At 51.9% G+C, this 26485-nt stretch overlaps 1 protein-coding gene across 1 annotated transcript in view; it reads right to left on the minus strand.

The window, feature by feature from the left end:
* Window positions 1-1298: 1298 nt before the first annotated feature.
* Window positions 1299-26485, minus strand: part of Kcnk3 (potassium two pore domain channel subfamily K member 3) — a 35933-nt gene continuing 10746 nt past the window's right edge. The window contains 1 exon segment of the mRNA NM_033376.2: window positions 1299-2964. Coding sequence (NP_203694.1) covers window positions 2012-2964 — 953 coding nt within the window. The 3' untranslated portion in view covers window positions 1299-2011.

The following is a 26485-nucleotide window of genomic DNA, read 5'->3' on the forward strand; positions in this document are numbered from 1 at the left end:
AACACAGACAGCACCTCTCCAGCTCCTGGGTCCCATTCCCCTTGGCACATGGGCCAGCTCCTCCACGCGGACAAGGGATACACACAGGCCAGATCCTTTTGACCTAAGGGTTCCCCAGGACCTGAAGGACATGGTGGGGCTCTCTCTCTAGCTCCCCAAATGGTCAGGTTGGCCTTACTCAGCAGTGTGGAGCTAGGCCTGGGAACAGTGAGTGGAAGGCAGCACTGGCAGGGAGAGGTTTCCCTTCTCCCTTTTCATGTTACTGGGGATGAAACTCGGGGCTATATCCAGAGCCCCACACATACTCTTCTGTTGTCAGGGCACCTTCCCACCTCCAGCTTGTCCCCAGTAGCAAGTCACCCTCCACCTGGGTTGCAGGTAGAGGGAGGTAGAGGGCACACCAGGTCCAATGCCTCCAGAGGGGTGTTCCTGGCTACAGTGGAAGTCTTACTCTAGCAACGTAGGATGCATGTACCTCGGCTTCTAGGCCAGGAATAACGTCCCAGGATATACCTGTCAGCTGTCTGGGCTGCTCTGCCCAGTCCCTGAACTCTCAAGACTTCCAACTCCTGGCTTTTAGTCCATGAGTCTCAGTCCTGCTTTCCTTGGTCCCAAGGACTTCCCTGCTATGAACAGAGACAAGGGTCCATTTAGAGCCGCAGTCTCTGGGCTAAAGAGTACCAGAGGCAGAGCCCTGGCAGTGGCTCAGGCGGTGGGGGGCTTTGGATTCTGGTTTAGACCCCAGCTGCCTACACGACGACACTGGGGTGCTGCCTGCAGGGGCTTTGCTTCTGAGAGCAGGCTGAGCCTGAAGAGCACTTGGGCTGGGACCAAGCCTGCAGGCTTGTTCCCCTTCAAGACACCCCGGGCAAGTAATTTTTTTTTTTTTTACCTGTTTTCCTCTTCTGAAAAGTGGCCATAAGAACTGCCCAGGTGACTTAACCAGAGTGTTGTTACTACACTCAAATGAATGAGGAAGTGGGATGGGGTTTCTGGAGCTAAAATTAAAAATAAAAAAGTCACTATAAGTGGAAGAGTGAATGAGCAGCCGCAGCCAGGGACAGCAAAGGGGGCGTCTGTGTTTGTTTTAGGTTCCAAGTGCAGTCCTGAAGGCTGGAGTCTGCCAGGAGCCCTGAGAATGGTCTCAGACCCCAGGTAGCTCACCTACTGATGTGGCCACCCTGCAGAGGTGGAAGCCACAGTTTCTGCACTCACTTGCTCTACTAACATCAGTGGCCTGCCCTTTTCTTTTCTTTTCTTTTCTTTTCTTTTCTTTTCTTTTCTTTTCTTTTCTTTTCTTTTTTCTTCTATCTTGCCCTCTGGGGACTAGCTTTAGGGACTGCTGGGGTTTCCTTTTTTTTTCTTCCATAACTGCATAGCCATGCAAAAAACAGAAGGGGAGTGGACACATTAAGGTAGTGGAAGGCTGGGAGACATGGCTGGGGATGAGAGAGCCGGGAGGGACTGAGTGGGGGGTGACCTGGACAAAGACACCTTGGGCTTTGGAGAGCCCAGGGGAGGTATAAGTAGAGATATGAGAGAGAGAGAGAGAGAGAGAGAGAGAGAGAGAGAGAGAGAGAGAGAGAGAGAGAGAGAGAGAGACACGAGAACCAAACCAAAACAGAAAACAAAAACCTAGAACATTAGTTCCCTTGGGAGGCAAGGGGTCTGGGGCCCAGCAGGGCCTCTGAGGACTGGGGGGCTTCTCAGCAGCTCCCCGTGGCTGCTTCCCCGTCTCCCCACCCCCTAAGTTTCACATTTCTCAGAATTCTTCGGGCTCTGATGGGGGCTCCAGGGGTCCTCAGAGCCCGGCCTCCTGCTGGCTGGTGAAAGCCCGCACAGTTGGAGATTTAGGGGCTGGGGAGGAGTAGAGGTGGCGGTGGTGATGGGCTGGGGACTTCCCATGGGGCCCGAAGGCGTCTTTGGGGGGCCTCCTGGCCAACTCCTGCGGCTTCTGCAGGCAGGTCCCCCACCCCCGCTGGCTCACAGGTGCTCCAGGCTTGGCTGTGGTTCACACTGAGCTCCTGCGCTTCATGAGGCCGCGGAAGGTAGCCAGGCTGTGCAGGCCCGTGGACACGGAGCTGATGGCCGAGCGTTGCGTCCCGCTGCACAGGCAAGGGTGTGAGGGCGTGTCGCTGTAGCGGCCGCCGCCTCCTGGCGACGAGTGGCTGTGCTCCACGCACGTGTCGGATGTGGAGAGGTCCCGCGGGATGATCATGGGGATGGAGTACTGCAGCTTCTCGCGGCTCTTGTACCAGAGGCACGAGCACATGGACTGAAAGTGCAGCATTTCAGCATAGACGTTGCGGAAGCCGCTGCCACCGACGCCCACGCCCACGCCCATGCCGCCTGCAGCCGCTGCGCAAGTGACTGGGTCGCGGGGACGCACGCCATCGCCCAGGCTACCGCTTAGGCAGCTCAGGCCACCCAGGCCGCCAGCCTGGCCATTGTGCGTGAGCAGCGCACGGTGCTCTGCATCACGCTTCTCGTCCTCGGCGTTCATGGTCATGAATCGCAGCACCACGAGGTTGAGGAAGGCGCCGATGACCGTGAGGCCGGTGAGGATGTATACGAAGCTGAAGGCCACGTACTGAGGCTGCGTTTGCAGCGCCTGGTCCTTCTGCAGCGCCACGTAGTCGCCGAAGCCGATGGTGGTGAGGGTGATGAAGCAGTAGTAATAGGCCTGGAAGAAAGTCCAGCGCTCATAGTAGGAGAAGGCAGCGGCGCCGATACACAGCGTGCTGATGCACGACACGAAACCGATGAGCACCATGTTGGCCATGGACACCTCGGCGTGCCGCATGCCCAGCCCCCTCTTCGCACGGTGCAGCAGGTACCTCACGAAGGTGTTGATGCGTTCACCCAGGCTCTGGAACATGACTAGTGTGAGCGGGATGCCCAGCAGCGCGTAGAACATGCAGAACACCTTGCCTCCGTCCGTGCTGGGAGCCGCATGACCATAGCCTGGAGAGATCCGGGAGAGGAGAGAAAGCACAGGCTGTGGGGCTGGCCTGGCAGGGTCCCTCCTCCTCTGCCCATCCTCTTCCCTCCCCACCTTGCAGGTTTTGGACTTGTCTTTCCCCCATTCCCCCACTTCTTTCTTTGCTAGGGTATAGATATGTAGCCATAGCTAGCCTGGATCTCTGATTTGTAGACCAGACTGGCTTTGAACTCACCACATTGATCTTCCTGCCTCCATCTTCTAAGTGCTAGGGTAACAGGCTTGCACCACCATGTTTGATGCCACCGCACCTGACTATTGAGTCTGCTTTTCTACACGTGGGTACACCTGTGTCCCACACTTTGGGCTAGCCTTTTGTTTGTAACACTAGAAGCACTCAAAGGCAGAGACTTTCCAGGTCACACTGCCCAGAAGTTTAGCAATCTGAGTTTGAACTTGAATCTGCTTTCTTGAAAGCATGAGTGTCTCGTGCCTCTTGGGAGGTGCTGGCTCCTGGTTCTGCTGGAAGGTTTGTTGGCAGGCAGGAGATTGTGTGTGTGTGTGAATGGCAGGTAGTCAGTTGAGAGCTGACTTCCTGTCTAATACTTGTGGGCTCTGCCCTGCTCTCTGTCCTGTGCAGGCCTCAGTGCCCGTGACTATGAAGGCAGGTAGCTAGATGGAATGGTTTCTGACGTGGTGATTCTGTGCAGAGGGAAGGAAACTGAGGCACACATGGCTTTTTGATGGTTTCCCTGATGCAGCCAAAGCTTATTGGTGGTGGCACGGTGGCCACTGGCAACTTGCAATTTCCCTGGGCTGCTGGCCTAGCAATGGCCCAACCCTATCCTGGCAGCTGAATTAGTAAGTACTCCAGGGCTTCCACCCTGTCTGAGACTGGGGTCTTCTTATGGATTTGGTCTAAAAGTGTGCCTGTGTGAGAATGCCCATGAGTGTGTGTGTGTGTGTGTGTGTGTGTGTGTGCCCATGTGTGCACATGTATGCATCCATGTGTGCATATGTGCGCATACCTGTGTACAAATGTGTGTGCATGCATGTGCCTATGTTTGAGTGCCCATATGTGCGTGCATGTGTGTCTGTACATGTGTGCCTGTACATGTGTGTACACATGCCGGTGCATACATGCACATGCACATGTGTGTGCATATGTGTATGTGTATGCATGTGTGCACCTGTGCCTCTGCACATGCACATGTATGTACATGTGTGTATGTGTGTATGCCAGTGTGTATGCACATGTGTGTATGCACATGTGTATATGTGTGTGCACGCACTCATGCGCACACATGACATCCATTGCCCTTGGCCAGGCACGGTCCCGAGTGTTCTTCAGGTGTGCTCCTATCACCAGCTAGACTGTCCTATGGTCCTCCCCTCTTCCTCCATCCTCTACATTGGTGCTTGTACTCTTCCTGTCTGGGAGCAAAGTGGGGTCACACCTGCCCCTCTGAGCATCAAGTGACCATCAAAGTTTCTTCCCTGAGCTGGGTGTAGTGTTGCACGCCTGTAACTGCAGCGTGTGGGAGACTGAGGCAAGGGGGTGAAAGTTGGAAAAGCTGTCTGAGCTGTAAACCCTTCTCAAAACAGTAACAACAGCAAAATCTTCCTGGCTATCTGGGGGTGGGGGGTGTGTGGGAGGAGTTGGGAAGGACCTTGGATGAGAACCAGAACCCTTGGGCACAAGTTCTGGCCTTATCACTAGTGGTTTTGTGACCTTGAACAAATGACTCTCTCTTTGATCGTGTCTCTTTATTTGAAAACGAAATCTGTTCTGGCCACGTGCTTCTCCCACCAGACCAGTGAGCATAAACACTTCAGTTTTTATTAAGAGAATTATGAGAATGAAAGAATGCGGGCAGAATTTCCAAGTTTTTTTCTTTTCTGGATCTTAGGAAATCTCAACCAAACACCACTTCTTCCAGGCGGTTTTCCTGGTTTCCTCCTAGCTGAAAGTGATTAGTGCTTTATTTGGGTAGTTCTGAGAAGGCTTATCCATGAACTTCAGGTCTCCCAACTACATAAAGCTAAACACTAACTTGAGGGGAGCCCCAGCGACCCTGTAATGGTCCCCTCTAACTTCTACCTTCCAAGGGAGCCCCAATATACACATTGTGACTACACTGCAGACCAGGATATTGTGAGTATTGCCTGCTCTGAGTTCAAATTCTCCCATCTACATAAGACATTTCTGAGCCTCAATTTTCACATCTGTAAAATGGGGCTAATATATCATTTGCAGCAAGGGCTTTAGGGGAATAAGTGACATAATGTATTGATGTACTTAGCCTAGAGCCTGGTACAGCTCAAATGCTCAACAATAGCACCCTGATTAATAATGGAGGAGGTGGCAGAGATCACCCACCCGGCTTGGGAGTAGCTGCATTCCAGTTGAGCCACCTCTGCCAGCCTAGGGCTGGCCGTTAGGATTCTAAAGCTCAGAGAGGTCTGGGAACAGATGTTTGGGGGGGGTGATGGCTCCAAGACTGTCCTTAGAATGGATTCCCTGCCCCCACTGTGGCATCTAGCCAGTGGTTGTGTCCCTTCTGCCAGGGGCTGCGCAGTTGAGCATGGGCCTGGCCCGTCCGCACTCCAGTAGGGTGAGAACAGATTGTGCACGCCAGCTTGGCTCCACAGCCATCCACAACTCACCTCGACAGCTGGGCATGTTACCAGCTAGGGCAGCTTGTCATCCTGCCCTTTCCTGTCCCCCAGACCAGCACCGCCCAGTGTATGGACCTCATCCCCCCCCCCCATTCCTCTTTGGATGTGACACTGGGGACAGAACTCTACACAGTGCACAGAATGGGTTTATGCCCCCAGCTGTGTGACCCTGGGAAAATCACTTTCTGCCTTTGGGCTCATTTGCTTTGTCTGTGCGTGGGGGTCCAGGCCAGTGACCTAAAGCTGCTATTCCATGCCCTAAGTGCTTGTCCAATCTGCCTCAGGAAGCAAAGGAGACTAACGGCTTGGGGAAGCTTTCTGGAGTGTGTGGAGTGTTCAACCGTGAGAGGCCTTTGGAAAATCTTCTGAAAACACAGGCTACTCTGTGTGTGTGTGTGTGTGTGTACATGTGTGTATGTGTACATGTGTATATATGTATGTGTATGTGTGTGTATGTGTGTATGTATATGTGTATGCATGTGTGTATGTGTATGTATGTGTGTATATATGCATCTTTATGTGTGTGTGTATGTATGTGTGTATATATGCATCTGTATGTGTGTGTATGTGTGTATGTATGTGTATGCATGTGTATGTGTGTACGTGTGTGTGTGTGTGTGTGTGTGTGTAGCCATCCATAGTCACCCCCAGAGGAAGGAGCCTTTCCAAAGCACCCTGTACCCCTTACCAGCTTGCTCTTGGTTCCATTAAAGATGACTGCTCCTCAGGAAAGCCCAGTGCCCACCTGCCTGGCTTCTTTGCCTACAAAACGGCTCTCCTGTTCCACCCTGCTGGCTGTAGCCCTCAGGCACTGCTCTGGGTCCTCCCCTGGCACCCAGAGGTGTCTCTACCTCCCCTAAGCACTTCTCCCCTTTATCTGTCTGTTCCTGCCGAGCTCTCCATGCCTGAGGGGAGAGCAGTACTCTGAGCCTACCTTTAGCAGTAAGTACACCCCCAACTTGGTAACTCTCAAATCGAGTGACTCATCCAGGCCTGACTGGAGGCTCCTACCAGGGGCAAAGCCAGTGCTTGACCTTTGTGGGGCCGATGGCCAGGCTGGCCCTCACACTCCCTACCACAAGCTAGGCTCACTAATCAAAACTCTTACCCTTAGAATAAACTTTTAACTTTGCCCTCATGAACATCCCCCAAGGTCACTCTTGTGACTTGTGACTGACTCTGTTTTGCAGCTGGAGTGGAGAAGTCACTCTGTGTTCACGCCACTGCCATTTCGGGAGGGGAAACTGAGGCCTGGAGAGAGGCGCATTCCATGTGAAGCCTCAGCCGTGGGCACTATCTCAAGCCAGCTGAGGCATCAGCGGGAATGGGGAGACGCCCTGGGAATGGGGAGACAGACGCTTTTCGTCGTGGGGCTAAGGGTGAACGTGCCTATTTCTTTGTCTGACTGTCACTGGATGAAAGGGCAAAGAAGCCAAGAGGACCTGCTGACGTGGGTGCCTAGCTTAGAGGACTGCCAGCTAGGGTGGAGTCAGTCCCAGGGGACCCTGGACTTCTGGGAAGTCACCGGGAGTTTGGCCAACTCTGTCCCCCTGCAGCGGGGCGGCAGTGTGCCTAGTTTGGCTTTGCAAGGGAAAAGGTAAAAAGAAGTACCCAGTGCTGCCTCCTTGAGTCTCTGGTTGGGGGGTGGGGCTCTGCTAGTCCCTCTGGGCACCAACATGCACGCACAGGGGCTGCTCTCTGAGGCTGATTCTTTTTGGGTACCCTCTCCTAGTACCTGTTGGGTCAAACAGCCAGAACTCATATCTTGAGCTTAGACTCTGGTGGCTGCCTCCCTGAGCACTCATTAGGGCTGTGCCTGTCTTCTTTCCCCATCTCCCATCTTGAATCCACCACAGATATTGTAAGGTTCTTACTAATCATTTGGTCCCCAAGGCCTAGGGCTGGTAATGACATGACAAGGACATAGCCCAGGATTCTAGATAATGAAGCCAGCATCCTGGCTGCTGCTGGATCTGTTCAGGTATGGCAGAAGCTCTACCCATGCATTTAGTCGGAGCTAGTGACTACTCATAGGAAGTGACTTAGATCATAGGCGATGGCTCTGGGCACAGAAGCCACCAGGGCTAGCAAGATAGCTCAGTGGGTAAAAGTATTTGCTGCCAAGCCTGATGGCCTGGTTTGATTTCTAGGAGGTTCCACAAGTTCCTCTGACCTCCACAATATACCATATAATATGTGTGCAGTCATACACACACACACAGACACACACAGACTCACACAAATACACACTGACACAGACACATACACTGACACAGACACACACACACAGACACAGTCACACACACTGACACAGTCACACATACTGACACCGTCACACACAGACACACAGACACACACACACAGACTTACACAAATACACACTGACACAGACACACACACAGACTTACACAAATACACACTGACACAGACACACACACAGACACAGTCACACACACAGACACAGTCACACACACAAACACACACACCGACACAGTCACACACAGAGACGCAGTTACACACACAGACTCACACAGACATAGAAACACACACAGATACAGTCACACACAGACACACACAAATACACCCTGACACAGACACACACACAGACACAGTCACACACACAGACAAACACACACTGACACAGTCATACACACAGACACAGTCACACACACATACACTCTCTGAATAAATAAATGTAATATAAAAAACCTCTTAAAAATTCAACGGGGGGTTGGGGATTTAGCTCAGTGGTAGAGTGCTTGCCTAGCAAGCGCAAGGCCCTGGGTTCGGTCCCCAGCTCCGAAAAAAAAAAAAAAATTCAACGGAAGAAGCTGTGGCTGGACATAAATGTTAATTATAAATATTTTAGAGTAGCAAGAAACTAAACAACAGTTTTGAAAGCCTCAGGCCTTTGTTCTCTTCCTGGTGTCAGGAACTCAGCCACTGGTTGTAGCTCTGGTTTCCAGAGACCTGGGGGGCCTGGAGGGGTGGCGTCTGGCCCTCCCTCTTCCTGGTCTCTTCTCCCAGTAGCTCCTTCTACTCAAAGCAGAATTCTAAGCACTTAGTAATAGCCTGGTCTTGACCACCTGCTCCCCACTGGCCTCGGAGCGTGTCAGCCTGCCTGTCTGCCTCCTACCCTTGGCCTAGCTGGCCCCAAGGCCCCTGGCCATAGCCTTGAGTGGAGCCAAGTGTGTGGAGCTGGAAGGCAGGAGGCTAGGGTCTGTCTGAGCTTGGTTATTACTAGCTTTGTGTCACATCCCTGGTTCCTACCTAGCCATTTTTCACTGTCCTGATCTTCGTCTTTCAGTAGTTTCTCTGTTCACCCACCCACTCACAGGATCAAAGCTTCTGTTTGTGAAGTGTTGATCAAATACAGTATTTTACTACATGGAACAGGCCCCAAGGTGACGATTGTTAAGACTCTAATTAGTTTATTTCCTCCATCAAAATCAATTAAGAACACACCTGTCAATCAGAAACTTCAGATTAGCATGGGATAATTGATTATGTGAAACTGAATCAAGCCATGCTTATATGCCAGAAACGCTGCAGATAGGTAGGGAATCTGCAGTTCAGTGAAGCAGAAAGAGCACAGGCTCCATAGCCAAACAGTTCTTAACCTTGGCCAGGCTCTGTAACCCTTTGAACCTCAAGTTTCTCATCTGTGAAATGGGGATAGCGAAGTATTGACCTTGTAGGGATTTGGTGAACTGGTGGATTTGAGATGTGAATGTGAGTATATTTGGGTCCCCAAGATTGCATGGTCATTAAAGTCCCCCCCCCCAGCATCCAATAATCAGTGTTTATTGATGTTAATTTCCAGAGATACCAGCTCAGTGGTATGTTAAAGGTTGAATGAGAAAAGGGTTGTTTAGGGACTAAAGAGAATTTTTTTCATCATGTGACTTAAGTGTCACAGGGTCATACCCGTCCGTGTTCCCATGAATAGCTGGGAGAATGTGTTAGGTTTCTCATGCATTTGATGGCAGAACATTTTTCTCACAGTACTTATTGCTAAGCTAGGGTTCCTCTGAGCACGGTTTGTGAAGCCCTCCTCTGTCACATCAAGAACTTCTGAGGTCCTTCTTCCAGGTCACTCTGTGATTCTGGGTCTCTAAGCCCCATCTCTGGGCACATTAGAACCTTGGAAGTTTCTGGCTGTACCGTCTCCCAGCAGACTTGCTTATCTAGAGTAAATACGGCCCTGGCCAGGGCTAATGTTTGTCCCAGGGGGAAGATGAATGAGGTGACCTGTGGTCTAAGACACCCAAAGGCTTTGCACACTGTTTGGATGTTAGAAATGGGGGAAGGGGATTGCCTGAGGGTGCTGCCTGGGCTTAGAAGGAAGGCAGTGTGGGCTCTTGGGAGGACCTACTCCAGCAGGTTAGAGAGGGATATCAGAAGGAAAACAGACAGGAACAGTCAGGCTTGAGCCATGGGTGCCCCTGGAAAAGGCCCTTTGGGGGCTGTGTCCCTCAGCACTGGAGGTCTGGGGACCATAGCAATGTGGAGGCAAGGCACAAGACCAGAATGGGTGCATTAAAGCACCTGAGGTAGAAGGCATCTGGCATTGGTACCCAGGTCCTGCTCTGAGGGAAAGGGAAGGGTGGCTGGCCTAGCAGACACTGCAGGTGCTCTCCCGCTCTCTGGAAGATTCACTCAGGCAACGTTTTGTCTAAGAAGCTCCTAGGGCTTCCTCAGAGCACCTGAAGGACCTCCCTCTGCCTTGCTCACAACCTCCTTTCTATGCACTCTTTCCACAGAGGGGTCTGAAGGACTGACCCCTCAGACGGTGGTGAGTCCCTTTGCCGTCACGCACAGGACCTGGTTGGCGCAAGTCATCATCTATTGTCATTCTACTCAGAAAGCCAAAGTTCTAGACGGTAAGGCTCTGGAGTCTATGCAATGATGGTGACCCCAAATTCTTTCTCCCCTTTCCAAATTCCTAATTGTAAGGAGAGGTGGTCATCTCAGGATTTTTTTGGTTGACTCAGCCCTAGCTCTCATTTGTGTATCCCTCCCCCTTCAAAATGAGGCCATCTCTAGGCCCCCAAATAATCCCACTGTTGTAGGCCTGGCTCAGCCCAAAGCTAGGTCTGCGAAGGCACCAGGACTCCAGGGAGCTGGTGGCGGGGGTGGCGGGGGGATGAACATACAGAACAGGGTCTGGGGTTTGTCACCCTCTGAGCCAGACTCCTGGAAGGACAGTTCTATAACAAGACACCCATCTTGTCTTTCTTGCCTGCCCCTTCCCAGGGCCTCCTCCTTCCATCTTGCATCTCCATTTTCAGCCCCTGTCTTTAGGAACAGTTCCCACTCTGCCTGTTCCTGACTTCCTGGCTTTCCCCTCCCTCTTGAGCTGTCCCGCACCCACAGGTGTTTGTCCCTGTTACTGCCTAGGGACCTCTTATGCAGAAGAGCTCTGGTGCCCCACCCCCAGCCTCCCAGGCCCATGAGGAATGGGGGAGTTGAGAGGGAGGGTGTTGGTGTCATGGAAAAATCCCTGCAGCAGCCAAGGTCAGTGTTTGCAGTCACAGTCTGGCCTGCAGCCAGGCCTGCTTCAGGGCTCAGCTCCTTTGAGCCACCCCCCGCCCCAGGCTAGCTTTGTGCAGGGGCCTCATAGATCTAGAGCAGAGGCTTCAAGCAGGGGCCTTAGAAGGGGTCTGTGCTGCAGTGTGGGCCATCGGGTGGTTCAACATGCCCATTTTACAGAACAGTAAACTAAGTCCTAGAGGGAAGCAGAGCACCAGAGCCACACCATAAGTCTCTGACACTGCGAGAGACTAGAACATCCTACCCCATCCACTCAGCCTCCCCCATTGCTGCAGAGGAAGCAGCTTTGTTCATTCGACCAGGACAAGGAAGAGTAAATGCAAGACTAACAGTGCCCTTCAACTCAAGGGTAGCTTCCCTTGGGTTACACTCAAGGTAATGTGGCCAGCAGAGGTAGACCAGATGACCAAACTAAAGTCCTTGATCTTAAGGCACTTTTCATGTGGAAGTAAATCAAATGAAACCTTTCCGTGGAGCACGTTAAAGGTTCAGCGTTTTCCCCAAGCAGAGGTAATTACAACACTCACTACTGAGAGTTATGACAGAGTCGACCAGCTTGAGGAGTGACTAAGATAGGGGGTAGAATGAGGGAGGGAGAGGAGGAGACCTAGCTGGGGTATCAGGAAGGACTTCAAGGAAGTGGTATTTGTCCTGACCTCTGAAGGGAAGAAGGAAGAGACAGAGTTCCCACAGGTGGCTGTTGAAGCTAAGATATACAGGAAGAAACACTAGAAGCAGAGAAAATGGCTCTGGCGATGCTGTCGTCAATGAGTAGGGACCAGCAGATCCTCCCAGAAAAGCATTTTCACACGCACAGCAAGATCCTTAGAAATGCATCGACCCAGGACCCTGCAGTACCACTTCCAGGAATCTCTGCTGGGAAAATAACCAGAGATCGGAGCAAAGATTTATGAACACGGATGTTTATAGCAACATTTTCATTGTGAAAAATTGTAAACACTCCAAATGGTCGCCAATAGGCTTTAGTTAAACATATTAAGGTATATTTATGGGGTGGAATATTGTGCAGCCATTAAAGTACTATTCCTGGGGAGTCTCCTAATTACATAGAAAACCACTGTATTATGTCAGAAACAGTAAGCACAATGCTTTCTATATGGTGTGATCATATCCTAAATCTATAAGGACAAAAAGTGCATATGCATAAATACCTGGAAAGAGCTAGAGGTGTAGCAGAAAGCTTTCAGAGTTTATCCAGGAATAATGAGCTTATTATTGATTTTAATTTTCTTTTCATACGGTTTTACATGTTCTATAGAAACAATCTATTATTATTATTATTATTATTATTATTATTATTATTATTATCATTAATGATACTGAGGATTGATCCAAGGGCTGAGTTCTAGCACTGAGTTCTAGCCCCCAACCCTCTATTACTTTTATAGGTAAAAACACATTAATAACAATAGTAGTAATTTATATTGTTATTAGGCAGGGTCTTAACCATATTGTTCAGACTGGCCTGGGTGGTCACCTAGGCTCAAGAGATCCTTCCACCCCAGCCTTCTGAGTGCTGGAACTACCGGCACCCACCATTTTGTGGGCCTAGTCAAAATGACGAAAATAATAACATCTAACAACAATGAAATCTTCCTGGTGCTCTTGCAGTAGGAAGTTTGAAAAGCGAGGGAGAGTGTTTTGGTGGGCGAAGGTTAACATGTGCGGGGGGGCTCAGGAGCAAGAATCCTATCTGGAAAGCAACGGGGAGCCCTTGGCTGCTCCTGCAGTAGGAAAGGCACAAATGCCTAAGGAGATACCACTGTGAGTCTCCTCACGTCCCTGGGTGGAAATGGAATGGGCATGGCAATGGGAGACTGAGAGTGGGAGGCTTCGTTAGGGGTCCTCAATAACCTGACTGACAAGTGGGGAGCAGAGAATGCAAGGGTTTAGGAGGGGATAGGAGAAGGGGAAGGAGGAAAGAGGGAGGGGACAGATGGATTCAGGGTGTGGGATGCCATTGCAGTCAGGGCTCCCCAAGGGTAGGGGCTTTTGAATCTTTTGTTCTTATGCCCACCTTACACATGGGAGGCTTGGGAAGAGCTCCCTCTGAATGGATCTCTGAGGTTGGATCAGGTTGAAGATAGGGAGGATGGATGTAGTGTGAGGCTCATGGAAGGACAGACACCCTGGGGATCCTGGGGAGGCTAACTGACCTTAGGCCCATGGCACCCATCTTAGGCCAGCCACCATAACAGGAGTCACAACATAGGCCCGTGATCTATCTGCACCTTTATGGCCAGATGGCCAGATGTACTGGACAGTCACAGGTAAAGGCCCTGGTTCTCCCAGGGCACCGCAAGTGCCTTTTATGGGATATGAAGAGGCCTTTTAGAATCTAGGGTTCTGGACTTTGGGAGGAGCCACAACTTCTAGCCCTAAACCAAAGAGAGAGCAGTAGTTTCACCACCTAAAGGCCAAGGCGATTCTTGGGTGCCCAAAACAATGCCTGGGCCTCTGACTGCATATCAGGTCATGGTCAACATCACTCAAATGCACAGGAGAGATGAAAGTCTGAACGAGCCTGCCTGTCTCAGCTTTGAGTTATAACAGTTCCTGAAGTGGGGTGGGGAGGATGGGGGAAGGGTGAGGCCCTGGAGGGGTGAAGGTGAGGAGTGGGGGATTGGAGGGGGCAGACAGAGGCCCAAATCCCATATTCCAGCTCTCTATGCCACCCGTAGACAACTTCCCCCGACAGCAGAGTCTGGGGGAGGCAGCTGCCAAGACAGGCCAGAGCATTTGAGACGTCCTGTCAGTCCCAAGTCTCCTACTGCTTGCTGAATCCCAAGCCACCTAGATTTCTATTCCTACCCCTTCTAGTCTTACAGACTTGTCTTCAGGGACCCCGAGTCTCCGCCTTCTGCCCCCTTATCTCCAGGTACTTCCTAGTTGTGTCTAATTTTGGTTTCTCCATTTTCTGGGGGCTCTGGAGGGTGGGGCGGTAATTTGTTGTACTTTCTCAGTGACTCAGCCCTGGTAATAGCACTGGACCCAGCCTACATTTATTGCATTTGTGTTTCAGGGTTTTACACACACACACACACACACACACACACACACACACACACACACACACACACCTCTCAGAGATCCTGCAAGCTATAGATTATCACCACAGAGTCATGGAAAATTTCCATAACACCTACAACTGTTCCCGAGACACACACACTGTGAATGACTGTGAATGACAGTCAAGGGGCACAGTCAGACCTGGCACCATGGCCAGCCTAGATAGTGCTAGGTCATGGATTGTGAGTTCCGGAAGGCAGTTGACCAGGATTTCCAGGGAAGCAGACTAAGCTGAAGGGCTGAGTAATTTGTCAAGGCCGTCCAGGTCAGCGGCAGAGCAGGTCTTCCCGGGCCACACACCTTTCTGTTTCTCGTATCAGTGACCTCCTGGTCTTCTGGGGTCAAGGATCAGAGTTCATGGGACATCTGAACGGGGCCTTCATGAACTCTGCTCTTACGGTTTCTAGGGGAAGTAGCACGGAGCGCAACTAGCAGGGACTAATAACTACGTCTACAGCAACTCCTCCTTCCTCTCCAGCTTTCCCCACCCGCAGTGGGCTCAGGCTACTCCAGCAGCCTGAACCAGCGAGCAGGAGGAGGTAGGTTGATATCGTTGGGGGATCTCAGTGTCAGTCCAGGAAGAAGACACTGACCTCTGGCAGAGGAAACCTGGGCACCTGGGGAGGCTGGGCATGAAGCAGGCACCCCAGAAGGCCGTGACACTTTGCCAATCTCAAGAACGTCAGGTGGGAAATCAGGATGACAAGCATGACTTCGTCCCCTTAGCCTGCTGTAATTGATTAGCTGAGCCAACATCCCCTTAGCACCTATGACTTTGTACCAGGCACTTGACTAAGGGCTGAGGAAGGAGGCAGAGATGGGACAGCCAAGTTGTGCTTTCTGGGAACAGACTGGCCAGCGTGCCGGTGGGAGAAAACCAAAGCAGAGAGTTGCCCTGGGATGCTTCAAGTAGGTGCCAGGGATGGAGACCTATTTCCTGAAGGTGGGACCAGGGCAGGGGTTAGAAGGAACAGGCAGGCCCTTTACTAACTTCTAGTGGCTGGGAACACAGTTCCTATGCTCCTTAGGGCTCTGGACCCAGGGCCAGGGTGAACATCTGGCCCATGTGTATAGATGCGTTGGTCTTGGATAACACTTTGTATTGGCTGAAGGTCAATGTCCGAGGCCACCCTCTGCCTCTGCTTCCTTTCGTGTTATTTTGGTTTATTTTTCTACTTACCATTAAAAAATAGGTTTCATTGTAGAACAGTTTTGAGTGGACAGAACGTCCGGGAAGACCACTTTCCGGCTTTGACCTCCCTCAGCGACTCTCTTGTGTTTGTGTGGTGCCGACTAGGGTGCATCCCATTCTCACATCGCCTTCTTTAAGAAGCTTTCCTCCTGCTCTCAACCCCTGAGGAACACCCTCCCACCCAACCTCCATGCATTCTGTCTCTCTTGGTGACGGTGGCTGGCATGGTCGCCCCTCACTGTAAGCAATGTCCCTATGAGTAAAGCTGCTTTCACTTCACACTGCCTGTCTTAGGGGAGGCATGTGGGCTACTAGCATAGTGTGGTCCTGAACACCCAAGGCCTTGGAGAGATGGTTAGGGTCCAGGCATGGCCTGGATTCTGCTTCCTGCCCTCCCTTCTGAGCAGCTGATTCTGGAATTGCAGCTGGTGATGCAGAGGGTAGGATGTAGGAAGGAGAAGAAGGAAGCCCATTGGCCAGGAAGCCTAGGTGTGATGGCTCATTTTAACTGTCAACATGACACAATCTAGAACCATCTAAGAAGAGAGTCTACCTGAAGGGTTGTTAGATCAGGTTGCCTTTTGGGTATGCCTTTGGGAAGGGAGGGGGTTGTCTTGATTCTTTTGACTGAGGTTGGAAGTCTCACCCATTGTGGGTGGCACCATTCCCTGGGCTTGGGGCCCAGACTGGATAAATGCAGAGAATAGGCTGGGCGCAGGGAAGCAAGCATGTGTACATTCATAACTCTCTGCTCGAGACTGTGGGTGCCACGTGGCCAGCTTCTCCAACTCCCTGCAGCGATGGACAGTAACCTGAGACCATGTGCTTTTCCAGGGCAACCGCAGGTTTCTCTGCTCTCAGCACCAGGGCAGCAGGTACCCTTTCTCAGCTCCTCTGCTCCTCCCTATGACCCTCCGGCCAGTACCTGTTCTGTTCTGATGAGGAAGCCACGGAAGGCTCAGAGAGGTAAAGGGGGACAAGATTAGGATTCAGCCTTGGCCTTTAGTTTCTTCAGAGTTCAGGCACTTTCCAGTGTCTGACCACACAGGACCATTTATCTCATCAACAAGACTGTGGATATCCTGTCCAGCAGACTTCAATTGTAAGCCCCTCACAGCAGGGCCCAAAAATTGAAATACTTGATCTGAGAGCCCTAGCACCCTATGTATAGTTGGTGCTCAAATTCCATGATGCTGGAAGTGACCATCCCGTTCTCTCCTGAGCGTGGTCCCTGCTCTCCACCTACGAGGAACCCACATCTCAGAGGCTACCAGGGCCTTCCTTCCAGAGAGCGGCCTCTGGAAGTTCTCTATGGAAACCCTGAGAGGTTTCAGTATGGCCCTGAGGCAGACAGAGCTGGAGGTGAGGGCAGATACCAGGAGGGCAAGAAGAGACCATCTGTGGAGGACTTGGGGGGGGGGCCTCTGCCCTTTCCTACCTCTTTGGAATGGTCCTTCCTGTAACAAGCTCAGTTTAGGGAGAGTCTAGGCAAGCTCTCCTTTTAATGTCATCTGGCCCAGGCCACAGAGAAATGGAGAAGGGTGGGACACCAAATCTGAGAGGACATGCACTATCTATATATTAAGGTGTGGGCTCACTCAAGGTTTGGATTGAGGAGCTGGGTATGCTTTGGATGAGCTGAACTGCAGGTGGTAAGGATCTGTGTCCCAGCTGAGGCCACAGTGAGGCAAAAGCATAAGCAAGACAGAATTGTGGGTAGAGGAACCAACCAGACGTGGCTGAACACTTTAGAGACAGGGGTAGCTCAGGCTGGACACTGGAGGGAGGCCTGGCTCTGGCTGATGGCCTTTGATCCTGGGTAAAAGCTTCTTTGAGGAAGTTCTCTTGCTTGCCCTGCTTTAACGAGGCTCTGGCTAAGTTCCAGGTCCTACAGATGGGAGGCCCAGCCCTACGCTCTACATCCTGGGTGTCCTGAATGGTGAGCACATCAGTGAGGGCCTAGACAGACTTCTGGAGATCCGCATAGGCTGTACAGAGCACTGTACAGCAGGACCATCCCAGTCCCACTGCTCTGTATCCCTGTGAAGCCCCTGGGCTGGGACAATGTCCACCCTACAGCTGGGGACAGAGCCCTGGAAAGGTCGGTCTCTCAACAGTGGGAGCAGCTCCTCCTGACACACACACTGCATCTTCAGTCCAATTTTGCGCGGCAACTGAGTGGCCCTAGGGTTGGAAAGGCTCTATGGAGAGTATCTAGTTCAAGGCCTAGTGTCTGTGTGTTGGAGATTCTTATGATACGGGAGATGTTATTAGTATGCTTGTTATATTTTTTCTAGCACAGCTCTGAGTTGCCACTCCCCACTCAAAAGTCTTCCTCATCCCTTGAATTTACACAGTCCAGTGAAAGGGTCCAGGTCCAGGACACAGGCTGTAAATCTCGGATCCAACACATGCCTCTCTGGACCTTCCACTTCCTGAATGCCATAAAACCCCAAGCAGTCTGCACCCGGGGTTTCCTGCCAGCCTCGCCTTGGAGCGCAGCTCTTCTCTGAACATTGCTCCCAAGCGTGGTTACAGCCTGGAGTTCCCTCCTGGATCGCCTCTGTCCTCCCAGATTAGACATGGAGCTGCTGCCTCAGGCACACCTGCCCCTTAGCTGATAGAAGGGCACCTTCTGTCTTCCCCACTCTCTGCCAGGCATGGCAATGTGGGTGGAAGCATGTCCTTCTCAGGCTGGTCCACTGCCCCCCAGCATCTATGGCAGAATCCCAGCGGATGCATGGAGCCCAGGCTTGATGGATGGCCTGGGGACAGGGAGAGGCCTTGGGGCCTCCTTTCTCTATCACCTGCTCGCTCCCTACTTTCCTTCCTGGTCATGGCTAGTGGCCCAGACAGCACTGGGCTGGCAGGGAATACGGGAGCAGATGCCAGGAGCTGTGAAGGGAGGCTTTTCTTAGGCTCAGCACCCTCCCCAGGGCTCAGGAGCTCAGATGGTGGAGGCTGGCGTTAAGCCTGGGAGAAGAGGGACTCTAGGCAACAGGGACTTTGGCCTACAGCAGCTGCTGGAACCTTCTTTCCCCTGAGCCAGTCTGCAGATGTGGGAGCCTCACCCTCAGCATTCACTCATGCACACACACACATGCACACACACACACACACACACAAGGGTGAACACACAAGCACGTGCATATACACACTTGCAGCACATTGCCTGCCTGCATGTGACCTCTTAGGGTGACCCTATGCACCATTCAGGGCAGAGTGTGAGAGCCAGATGAACTCCAGGGCGAACCCTCTCAGGGAAGCAGAAAACGGACAACAAAAAGGGAGAGGGGTCCTTTTTAGAACTGCTGCTGTTCCCACCTTCAGCACCTCTTCTTGAAGGCTATGAGGGGTTGGGACTTCTTCCTCCTCTAAGTCTCTCCTCCAGTCCAAGGGGACACAGGCTCTTTTGAGGAGTTCCACTCTATGGAAACACATGTCACTCACCCCTATTCCCTGTTGCAAATCCTCCTATGAAGAAGGGGATGGCAAGGCTCTGGCCTTCTCAGTCCCTGTTTGGAGACAGTGCCTTTCACAAAGACCCCAGAGGCAGGCACTCATTCCAGTCCAACTAACCCAGGCTCCCCACTCTCTCTGACCCCTGCTTTCTTTCCTGGCTTTGCCAGTGACCTCCACTAGCTACCCGTCTTCCTGGCCATCCATCTATACTTTGATCACAGCCCAGAACAGATGCATCTAACGGGGTGACTTCCTGGCTCCCATAGACTATTCACACAGCCTAGTTAAACTCGTGTGTCCTGAGCTTGTTTTTTGTGGTGCCAAGAACTCCAACCCGGGCAACCGCCCCAGGACCAGGCAGCCTCGCCCAGGACCAAGCCCTCTCTAACTGCTGTTTCCAGTGGTCTCTGGTTCCTTCCTTCCCTCTCTCAAGTCCCAGGGCAGAATCCAGGCAAGCTGACTTTCTCTGCACTTGACTTTATTCAAATGATTAAATGCTTCTGTCATCATTCCTCCTCCCCAGTTCAAAACAATCGAGCTAACATTTATACAGCGCTTACTACGTGCCAGGCACTGCTCTGAGAAAGCTGATCTATGTACCTCATTTAATCTTCCAGCAATCCTATTCAGTGGGGACTATTATTATCCCCATTTAAAGATGTAGCAACTAAGCCACAGAGAGGTCAAGTACCCGCTCAAGGTTACACAGCAAGTATATGATGGAGCTGGACCCTCTTATACTGCCTCTGAGTGTCTGTCAATGGGAAATGAGAAGAAGGGTCTCCAAGCAGGTGGGTGAGGGGTGACCAGGAGCACAGTCCTCCTGAGAGGGCTCTAGTGAGAAAGTGGGGGGCATCCTGCTGATGCGGGAGTTAGTCACCGCATCCCCTGCCTGTTTTCGGCTCACTCTTGAGTGTTTTGACAGCAAGCAAGGCACGTGTCACTATCGCTCACTCTACTGAGAGCCAAGGAGGTGGGGCTCTGATGACGATGTGGCTTGGTCAAGGTCACACTATGCCTGGCGTGGAAACTTCCCAGGGTCTGGTGCCTGCCTGCCTGCTTCTGCCCTAGGTTAGAGTCTAGATTTTAGTACAACAGAAACCATCCGATGAGGTTCAGGTAGCCCTAGCTCTCAGTGGGAGACTCTAGGGGAAGGGTCTCATCTCGCCTGCCCTCCATTCCTGGCCCAAATTGGCACAGGCACCTGGGAAGGGCAGCCGGCCAGCCACGTGCCAATGTTACTTTAAAAATAAACCCGGGAAGAACGAGGCTTAAAAATAACCCTGGGGATGTGTGAGCAGCTAATTACTACTGCAGCCCCTTGTCAGGGCTACAGGGAGTGAGCTGGGCCTCTGTGGTGTCTGGGTGCTGGGCTGGGTCCTCTCTGCTCATATCTATCTCCTGGTTTGTGAACCAGGGAGAGGCCTTGCCAAAGCACAGACACACAGACACGCAGACAATCACACACATACACATACACACATACACACACAGACACACATACAGACACAAACATATACACAGACACACAGACACAGACAGACAGACAGACAGACAGACAGACACACACACACACACACACACACACACACACACACACACACACACACACACCTGAAGGGTCAATTTGGCACTCAGGGTTAGAGCAATGGAGGGCACACGGTCCTAGCTATGGACAGGACTTCTCCCTTGATCCCACACTGTCTTTAGGCAACACCCATGACTTTCAGTTGGAAAGAGCTCTGGTGTGCTGATCTGCTCCTTTCTCTGAGATGGGCACAGAGGTGACAGACAGGCGACTGGCCTTACTGGTGACTCCATATTCGGGATTTCTGAAAACCACTTCACATCTGTTTCATTTTCCTACTCAGGGAAGGATAGAGGGTCCTTCCGGCTGTCCATTCCTGACTTCCCCCAGAGACACCAATGCCCAGTGCTGGGCTGTGGTTAGACTTATTTCCAGCCTCTCTCTGTCTCGGTAGGCAGTTAAGGAATGACCACACTCCTGCCCGGCAAGCTAATACCCCTTAAGGCTCTTGGGAATTCTTCCAGCCCCAGCCCCATCCCTGACAACTTGTGGCGTAGGGTGGAAGACCATTCTACAGACACTGCGGGGGAAAGATATGGGAGCCGGTTGAAGATGCATCTGACCAAGGATGACAGGCATGCGGGGATCAAAGAGACAAAAACGGCTTTCTCAGAGGAGGGAGGCAGAGGTCTAGACTGCTGGGAGCTGACAGGCGGGGTAAAGGACAGGGATGTTGGGAAGGTGGGAGGGCGAAGAGCTGGCAGGTTGTAAAGAAGGCAGCTATAAAGGAAAAGCTGAACTGCCAGCCATGCTGGGTGTCCCAACCCATAAACGTGTTGGGCTTTGGCACTATTTACAAAATGGACCATAATGAACCTAATGATCACTACCCCTGAATCTCTGCAGGAGGTTTGCAAGGCTTCAACCTGCAAACAGGAGGGGCTACCATGCTGCCCCCCACCCCACTCCTGCTTCTCTTCAAATATGACCCTCTGTTTCAATTCAGGATCTACAAGTACAGAATAGCATCCAACCCCAAGCCCTTCCTTTCCTTTGTGCCTGGAGGGAGCTGAGGAACATGACACTTCGTACGACCCTTTGACCACCATGGTGACATGTCCACTGGCTGTCCCTTTGTGGTCTCCTGATTTGACCTCCCTGCAGCTGTGGGCAAGATTGACTGCACTCTTGCTAGACGCCTCCCGCCTTTGGGGAACCACTGTTCTGAAGTCCATCTCTCCCTCTCTTTCTCCGTCTCACAGCTACAGGTTTGTCCAGCCCAGGCAAGCTCTTTATCACTGAGCCATACCCAGGCCTGTGAGGTTCCAAGATGGTGTTTCTCTATGTAGTCCAGGCTGGACTCCAGCTTTCAATCCTTCTGCCTCCTCCTCCCACTGCTGGAAGATTCCAGGCATGTGCACCAGCCCACCCTCCGCCCTCCGGCCTTTAGCGCTCAGTTTCCAATTGTCACAGAAGGCTGGGGCACTCTGCTCTTCCCAGCTGGTCTCTCATGCCACCTGGCTCTCAGTATCATGTCTGTTTCCCGAGTTTCTGCCTTAGCTTTGATTTCTCCATCAGTGGCAGGCTCGCCTTCACAGGCTTGTCTCGCGATTAGTCAGGATGTCCCCAGCAGCAGCCTTGAAGCTTTCTCACAAAACCTGCTACTCTCCAGCTTCCTTTTGCACCTGGTAAGTGATTAGCCTCTATCTGTCACTCAAGTCAAAGGCCCAGGACCAGACCTGTTTCCTCTATTCCCCTCGAACTCCCAGGGGCTGCTCCCTTTCCCCAACCCAGACATCTTTCCCATCATAGAGTCCCATCTCCTCTGCTTTACAAACGGCCTGTGATCATCACCTTGTCCAAGCACAGTTCTCTTTGTGAGGTATGGACTGTAGCTGGTGCAACCTGCCTCCTCTCTTGGACAGAATGATTTTGGGGGTGGGGGGGAGAGAGAGAGAGAACATATGTATGAAATTTATTTTTCACACACATACGTGTAATATGGGCGTGTGCATGCCTATGTGACCACATGTTCACAGACATGTATATCATAATTCGCGTGTGGAGGTCGAAGGACAACTTGCAGGAGTTGATTCTCTCCTAGCATGTAGGTGGGTCATGGCTTCATGACCATCACCCTTCCCTGCTGAACCACCTCTCCAGGGCAAGATTGCTGTTCTTTATCACAACACGATTTAGTTTCCAGGCTCTGCTTCCCCTAAAATGTAGATACCAGGAGAGCAGGGTCTATTTTTCCATGGGATGGGTCTCTGGGGTCCAGGACAGTTCCTGATGCATAGAAGATGCTTGCAAAAGCCAGGTGGATGGAGGAATGAGCATGAGGAGTTCGAGCCGAGTTGGGGAGACTTGGGGGGCTGTCTTTGCGCATCTGCTCCTGTTCCCCCCAGCTCCAGTGCATCTCATCTGCAAGAGGGGAGGGTTGTGTGTATTACCACATCTCAAGGAGTTTGAAGGACCCAGAAGAATTCTAGAATGCTGTATCTAAAGCCCATCCGTGTCTTTATTCCTCGACAAAGCCTGAGAAAGCCACTCCCATCCCTATGTTAGCACAGGATGGAGTGAGCATTAGAGTCAGCTCCACAGGTCTCCACCACGCTCACAAGCATTCTGACGTGGTAAACCATGGGGAGGGCCCAAAGGGCTGGGATCTCTGGGTGGGTTGTGAAGGATAGCCAGTCAGCACAATGTCAGTTCCCAGGGCCTTGGAAACCTCAGAGTCATCCCAGGGTCTTAAAAGGCAGCATTCATTATTGGTGCACACCCTGGACTGTCTGTGACTGAGATAACTATCTGCAACTTTCCTCTCAGCCACCTGGTCAGGAGGCACTGACTGGGGTCAGCAGGCACCTGGCACTATCCTGTCTCCTGAGCTCAGTGTGGAGGTTCCTGTAGGAGCTGACCGTCTAGAGCACCTCCCCTTCCTTTCCCCACTGGAGGCGCCTGCATTCCAGTGGTCCCATGGGCTGGGGCAGTGGCCTCTCTGCTGATAAGCTGGACATTAGCCACAGCCAGAATCAGTCTCTTTCCAGAAAGGGGTGACTTGGAGGTCCTGTGTAGAACTCTTGGGACTGGCTACAGAGGAAGGCCTTCCAGGGCCTGGGCACCATGAGGTGAAGTAAGGACAAGATCTTAATCCTGGGTTGTGTTCTTCCCTGGAGGATGCTGGGAAGGGAGGCCAGGTAGGTCCGGCAGAGACTGACTGAACTCTTAAGACTCTTGAACGTTTCCCAGCCCTAACTTCACAGGCAAAGCTAGGGTCAGGCGGGACTTGCTCTAAGTATTACAGCCAGCAAGAAGCAGAGACACAGTGGAGGGGACCACTCTCACTCTCAAAGTCCCCTCTGTCCTTTGAGATGACCTTATCATTCCACGGGTCTCTTCATCTTTTTTCTTTTATTATTTTTTTTTTTTTAGCTCAGCTGCCCTAAGCTAAATTCTTCCCCACAGTTCACAGAAGAGACACGCCTGCTTGCCTGCCCAGTGAGTAACCCTGCAGGGACAACAAGACAGCAGGAATATGATTGCCTGGGACTCTGAGGACACTGAGCTGAGGGAAGGAGGCTTGCACTCCAGTTCTAGATACCTTCTCTCTGGCCTTGCCTGAAGGAGGACCACAGAGGGGCTCCTGTTCCAGACCTGGGTTTCCTCTGACCCTTACGTTGGAAGTCCTTTGGCTCAGAGGGCCAGCCATTTGTTCTCTGCTGATGGGGCCTGTGCTGTGCTGAACCCCTTCCCAAGGCTTGTTTTAGACCAGGCTGTGAAGGAGTAGACACAGGCTACCCCGGGGGTCCTTTGAGGCCCGTTTACTGTCCCTTCTTCCCTGGGGGAGGTTGAACATGACTTTCTCCATCCACCAACTTCTGCCTCCTGGCTCACCCCAGAAGCATTGCCTTCGAGCTCATGGCAGCCGAGGGGTGGGGAGATGTTCCTCCTCAGCTTCTTCATAGTTTCTGAGATGCCAAGGAAACCAAGAAAGCAAAGTAACTCCTGTGGCTGCCGGGGCTGCCCAGCCACCCGGACAAAGAATGCTGGTCCTAACAAGCTCTCTACTCTTCCTATTACCTGGGAGTCTTGAATCACAGGCCTCACCCAGCCAGGTCACCCAGGCCTGTGATCCCAGATACACTTAGGGATGTGAGGCAGGAGATCTTGACTTCAAAAGCTGACTGAGCAGCTCTCTGAGTGAGTTCAAGGCTAGCCTGGGCAATCTAGTGAGACCTTGTCTGAAAATCAAAAGCAAAACACAGATTTAGGGTAAAGCAAAAACAGGTCTGAGGATCGGTTTCAGTGGTAGACTATTTGCCTAGCGCACATCGGTTCTAGGCTCAACCCACAATGTGACCGAAATCATGACGAACCCTCATGAGCCAGATATGAATGGAGTCCCAGGTTAGGGGCTAACACCATGGCTCTGGCCCCAAGAACTGGAATAGCCTTCCCACACAGCACAGCAGAACCACTGTACCTGTCTTCTCCTCACAGGAGAGCAGGTGAGTTACCCAAGTCACCCCCAACAAGGCCCTCTTCTTCAGGGTCTCCTTTTGAAAAGTGTTAATTAAGGGTCCCCTGTTCAGTGGGGATGGCATTGGCAAATGCATGTCTAAGACAACGTCCCATGACACTGCTCCTTTTTCCTCCATAGGTCAACATGTGTCTATGTGAGGTCCATGCATCTGTACTGTGCCAATGGCCCTCCTCCAGCTATGGCCTGGGGCAGAGCACACTTGGATTCTTGGAGAAGGGGTCAGATTAAAGGTCTGGTCTTGTGCTGGCTATACCATCACTCACAATGGAGTCAAGACCAGCCTTTCTGCTGGTCAAGTAGGAGTAATGACACCCATACCTTGGGCTGATGGGAGGTGTGGGAGAGGTGCAGTGCAACTGAGTCCTGTGCATGTAGAACATGGCTCTGTCTGCCACTTGCCAACCAAGGACACTTGGGGTGTGTTCCTTGAACCCTTCCTCCCCTTCCTTCCTCAGGAGCCTCATCTGTAAAATAAAGTCTAGATAGCGCCTCCTCCTGGGGCAACTGTAAGGTCTGGATGAGGTGGCCTATATAAAGAACCCAAGTCATGGTAACTGCACAAGAAGCAGCCTCGTGTATAATTGTGGAAACTGAGGCAGGCTCTGGGAGATGGGCTGATGCCTGTCAGCTCTTAGATCTCTAAGGAACATCCAAGAGCAGAAGTTTATGTTGTACTGATAGGGGGCTGGATCCTGCCTGAAACTCTCTGTCCCTTGTCACTACTCATGGCTGGCAGAGCCTTTCTGAAGGGGCAAGGGGACTAGGCTTTGTCCTGAAGGAGGAGGCTGTCCCCATTTGGGAATCTGATGTCTCCCTCCAGGCTGTCCCATGGGGGCTTGACAGTTCAGACTCCTGAAGAAAGTGCCCCAGGTGATCCTGTGACCCACAGATGAAATGTGACCTTACAGGTGGTCTGAGATGGCCATTTCAGAATCGGAGTCAAGGCCCAGAAAGAACTTGAATATTCATGAAAATGGTCACTGAGTCCATGCCAAGCTTCAGAGCCCACAGCTGAAGTCAAGCAGGGAATGCACGGAGTCCAGAACAGTCACTGAAGGAAGGACGTGTAAGAGAGGAAGGGGGTCTCACGGCAGGGGCCTGGGACCTTGTTGGATGACATCAGGTCCTATGGCTCGAGTGCATTCCTTTGGGCTCCGGTATTCCTCAGTGAACCTGAGTCTGGCCTGACCCCCAGAGTGGACTTTTGGTTGTGAAGGAGGACAGGGCACAAGTAGTTTCCAGAGACTGGCTGAGGGATGCTGGGAAACCAGGCTGAAGGGTCTGAACTCTCACCCACGGGGTTAGATGGGGTCAATAGGCACCTACCAGTCAAAACCCAGGCAAGAGGCACAAGTTAGCCATCCCTTACCTGCAATATTCACCAAATAAAACCCATCCACCAGTCTCTAAAGTAGTGGTTCTCAACCTGTGGGTCATGACTCCTGTGGGGGCAGGGTCAAGTGACCCTTTCATAGGGGTCACCTAAGACCATTG

This window comes from Rattus norvegicus, chromosome 6, assembly GCF_036323735.1.
Source record: "Rattus norvegicus strain BN/NHsdMcwi chromosome 6, GRCr8, whole genome shotgun sequence".
NCBI lineage: Eukaryota > Metazoa > Chordata > Mammalia > Rodentia > Muridae > Rattus > Rattus norvegicus.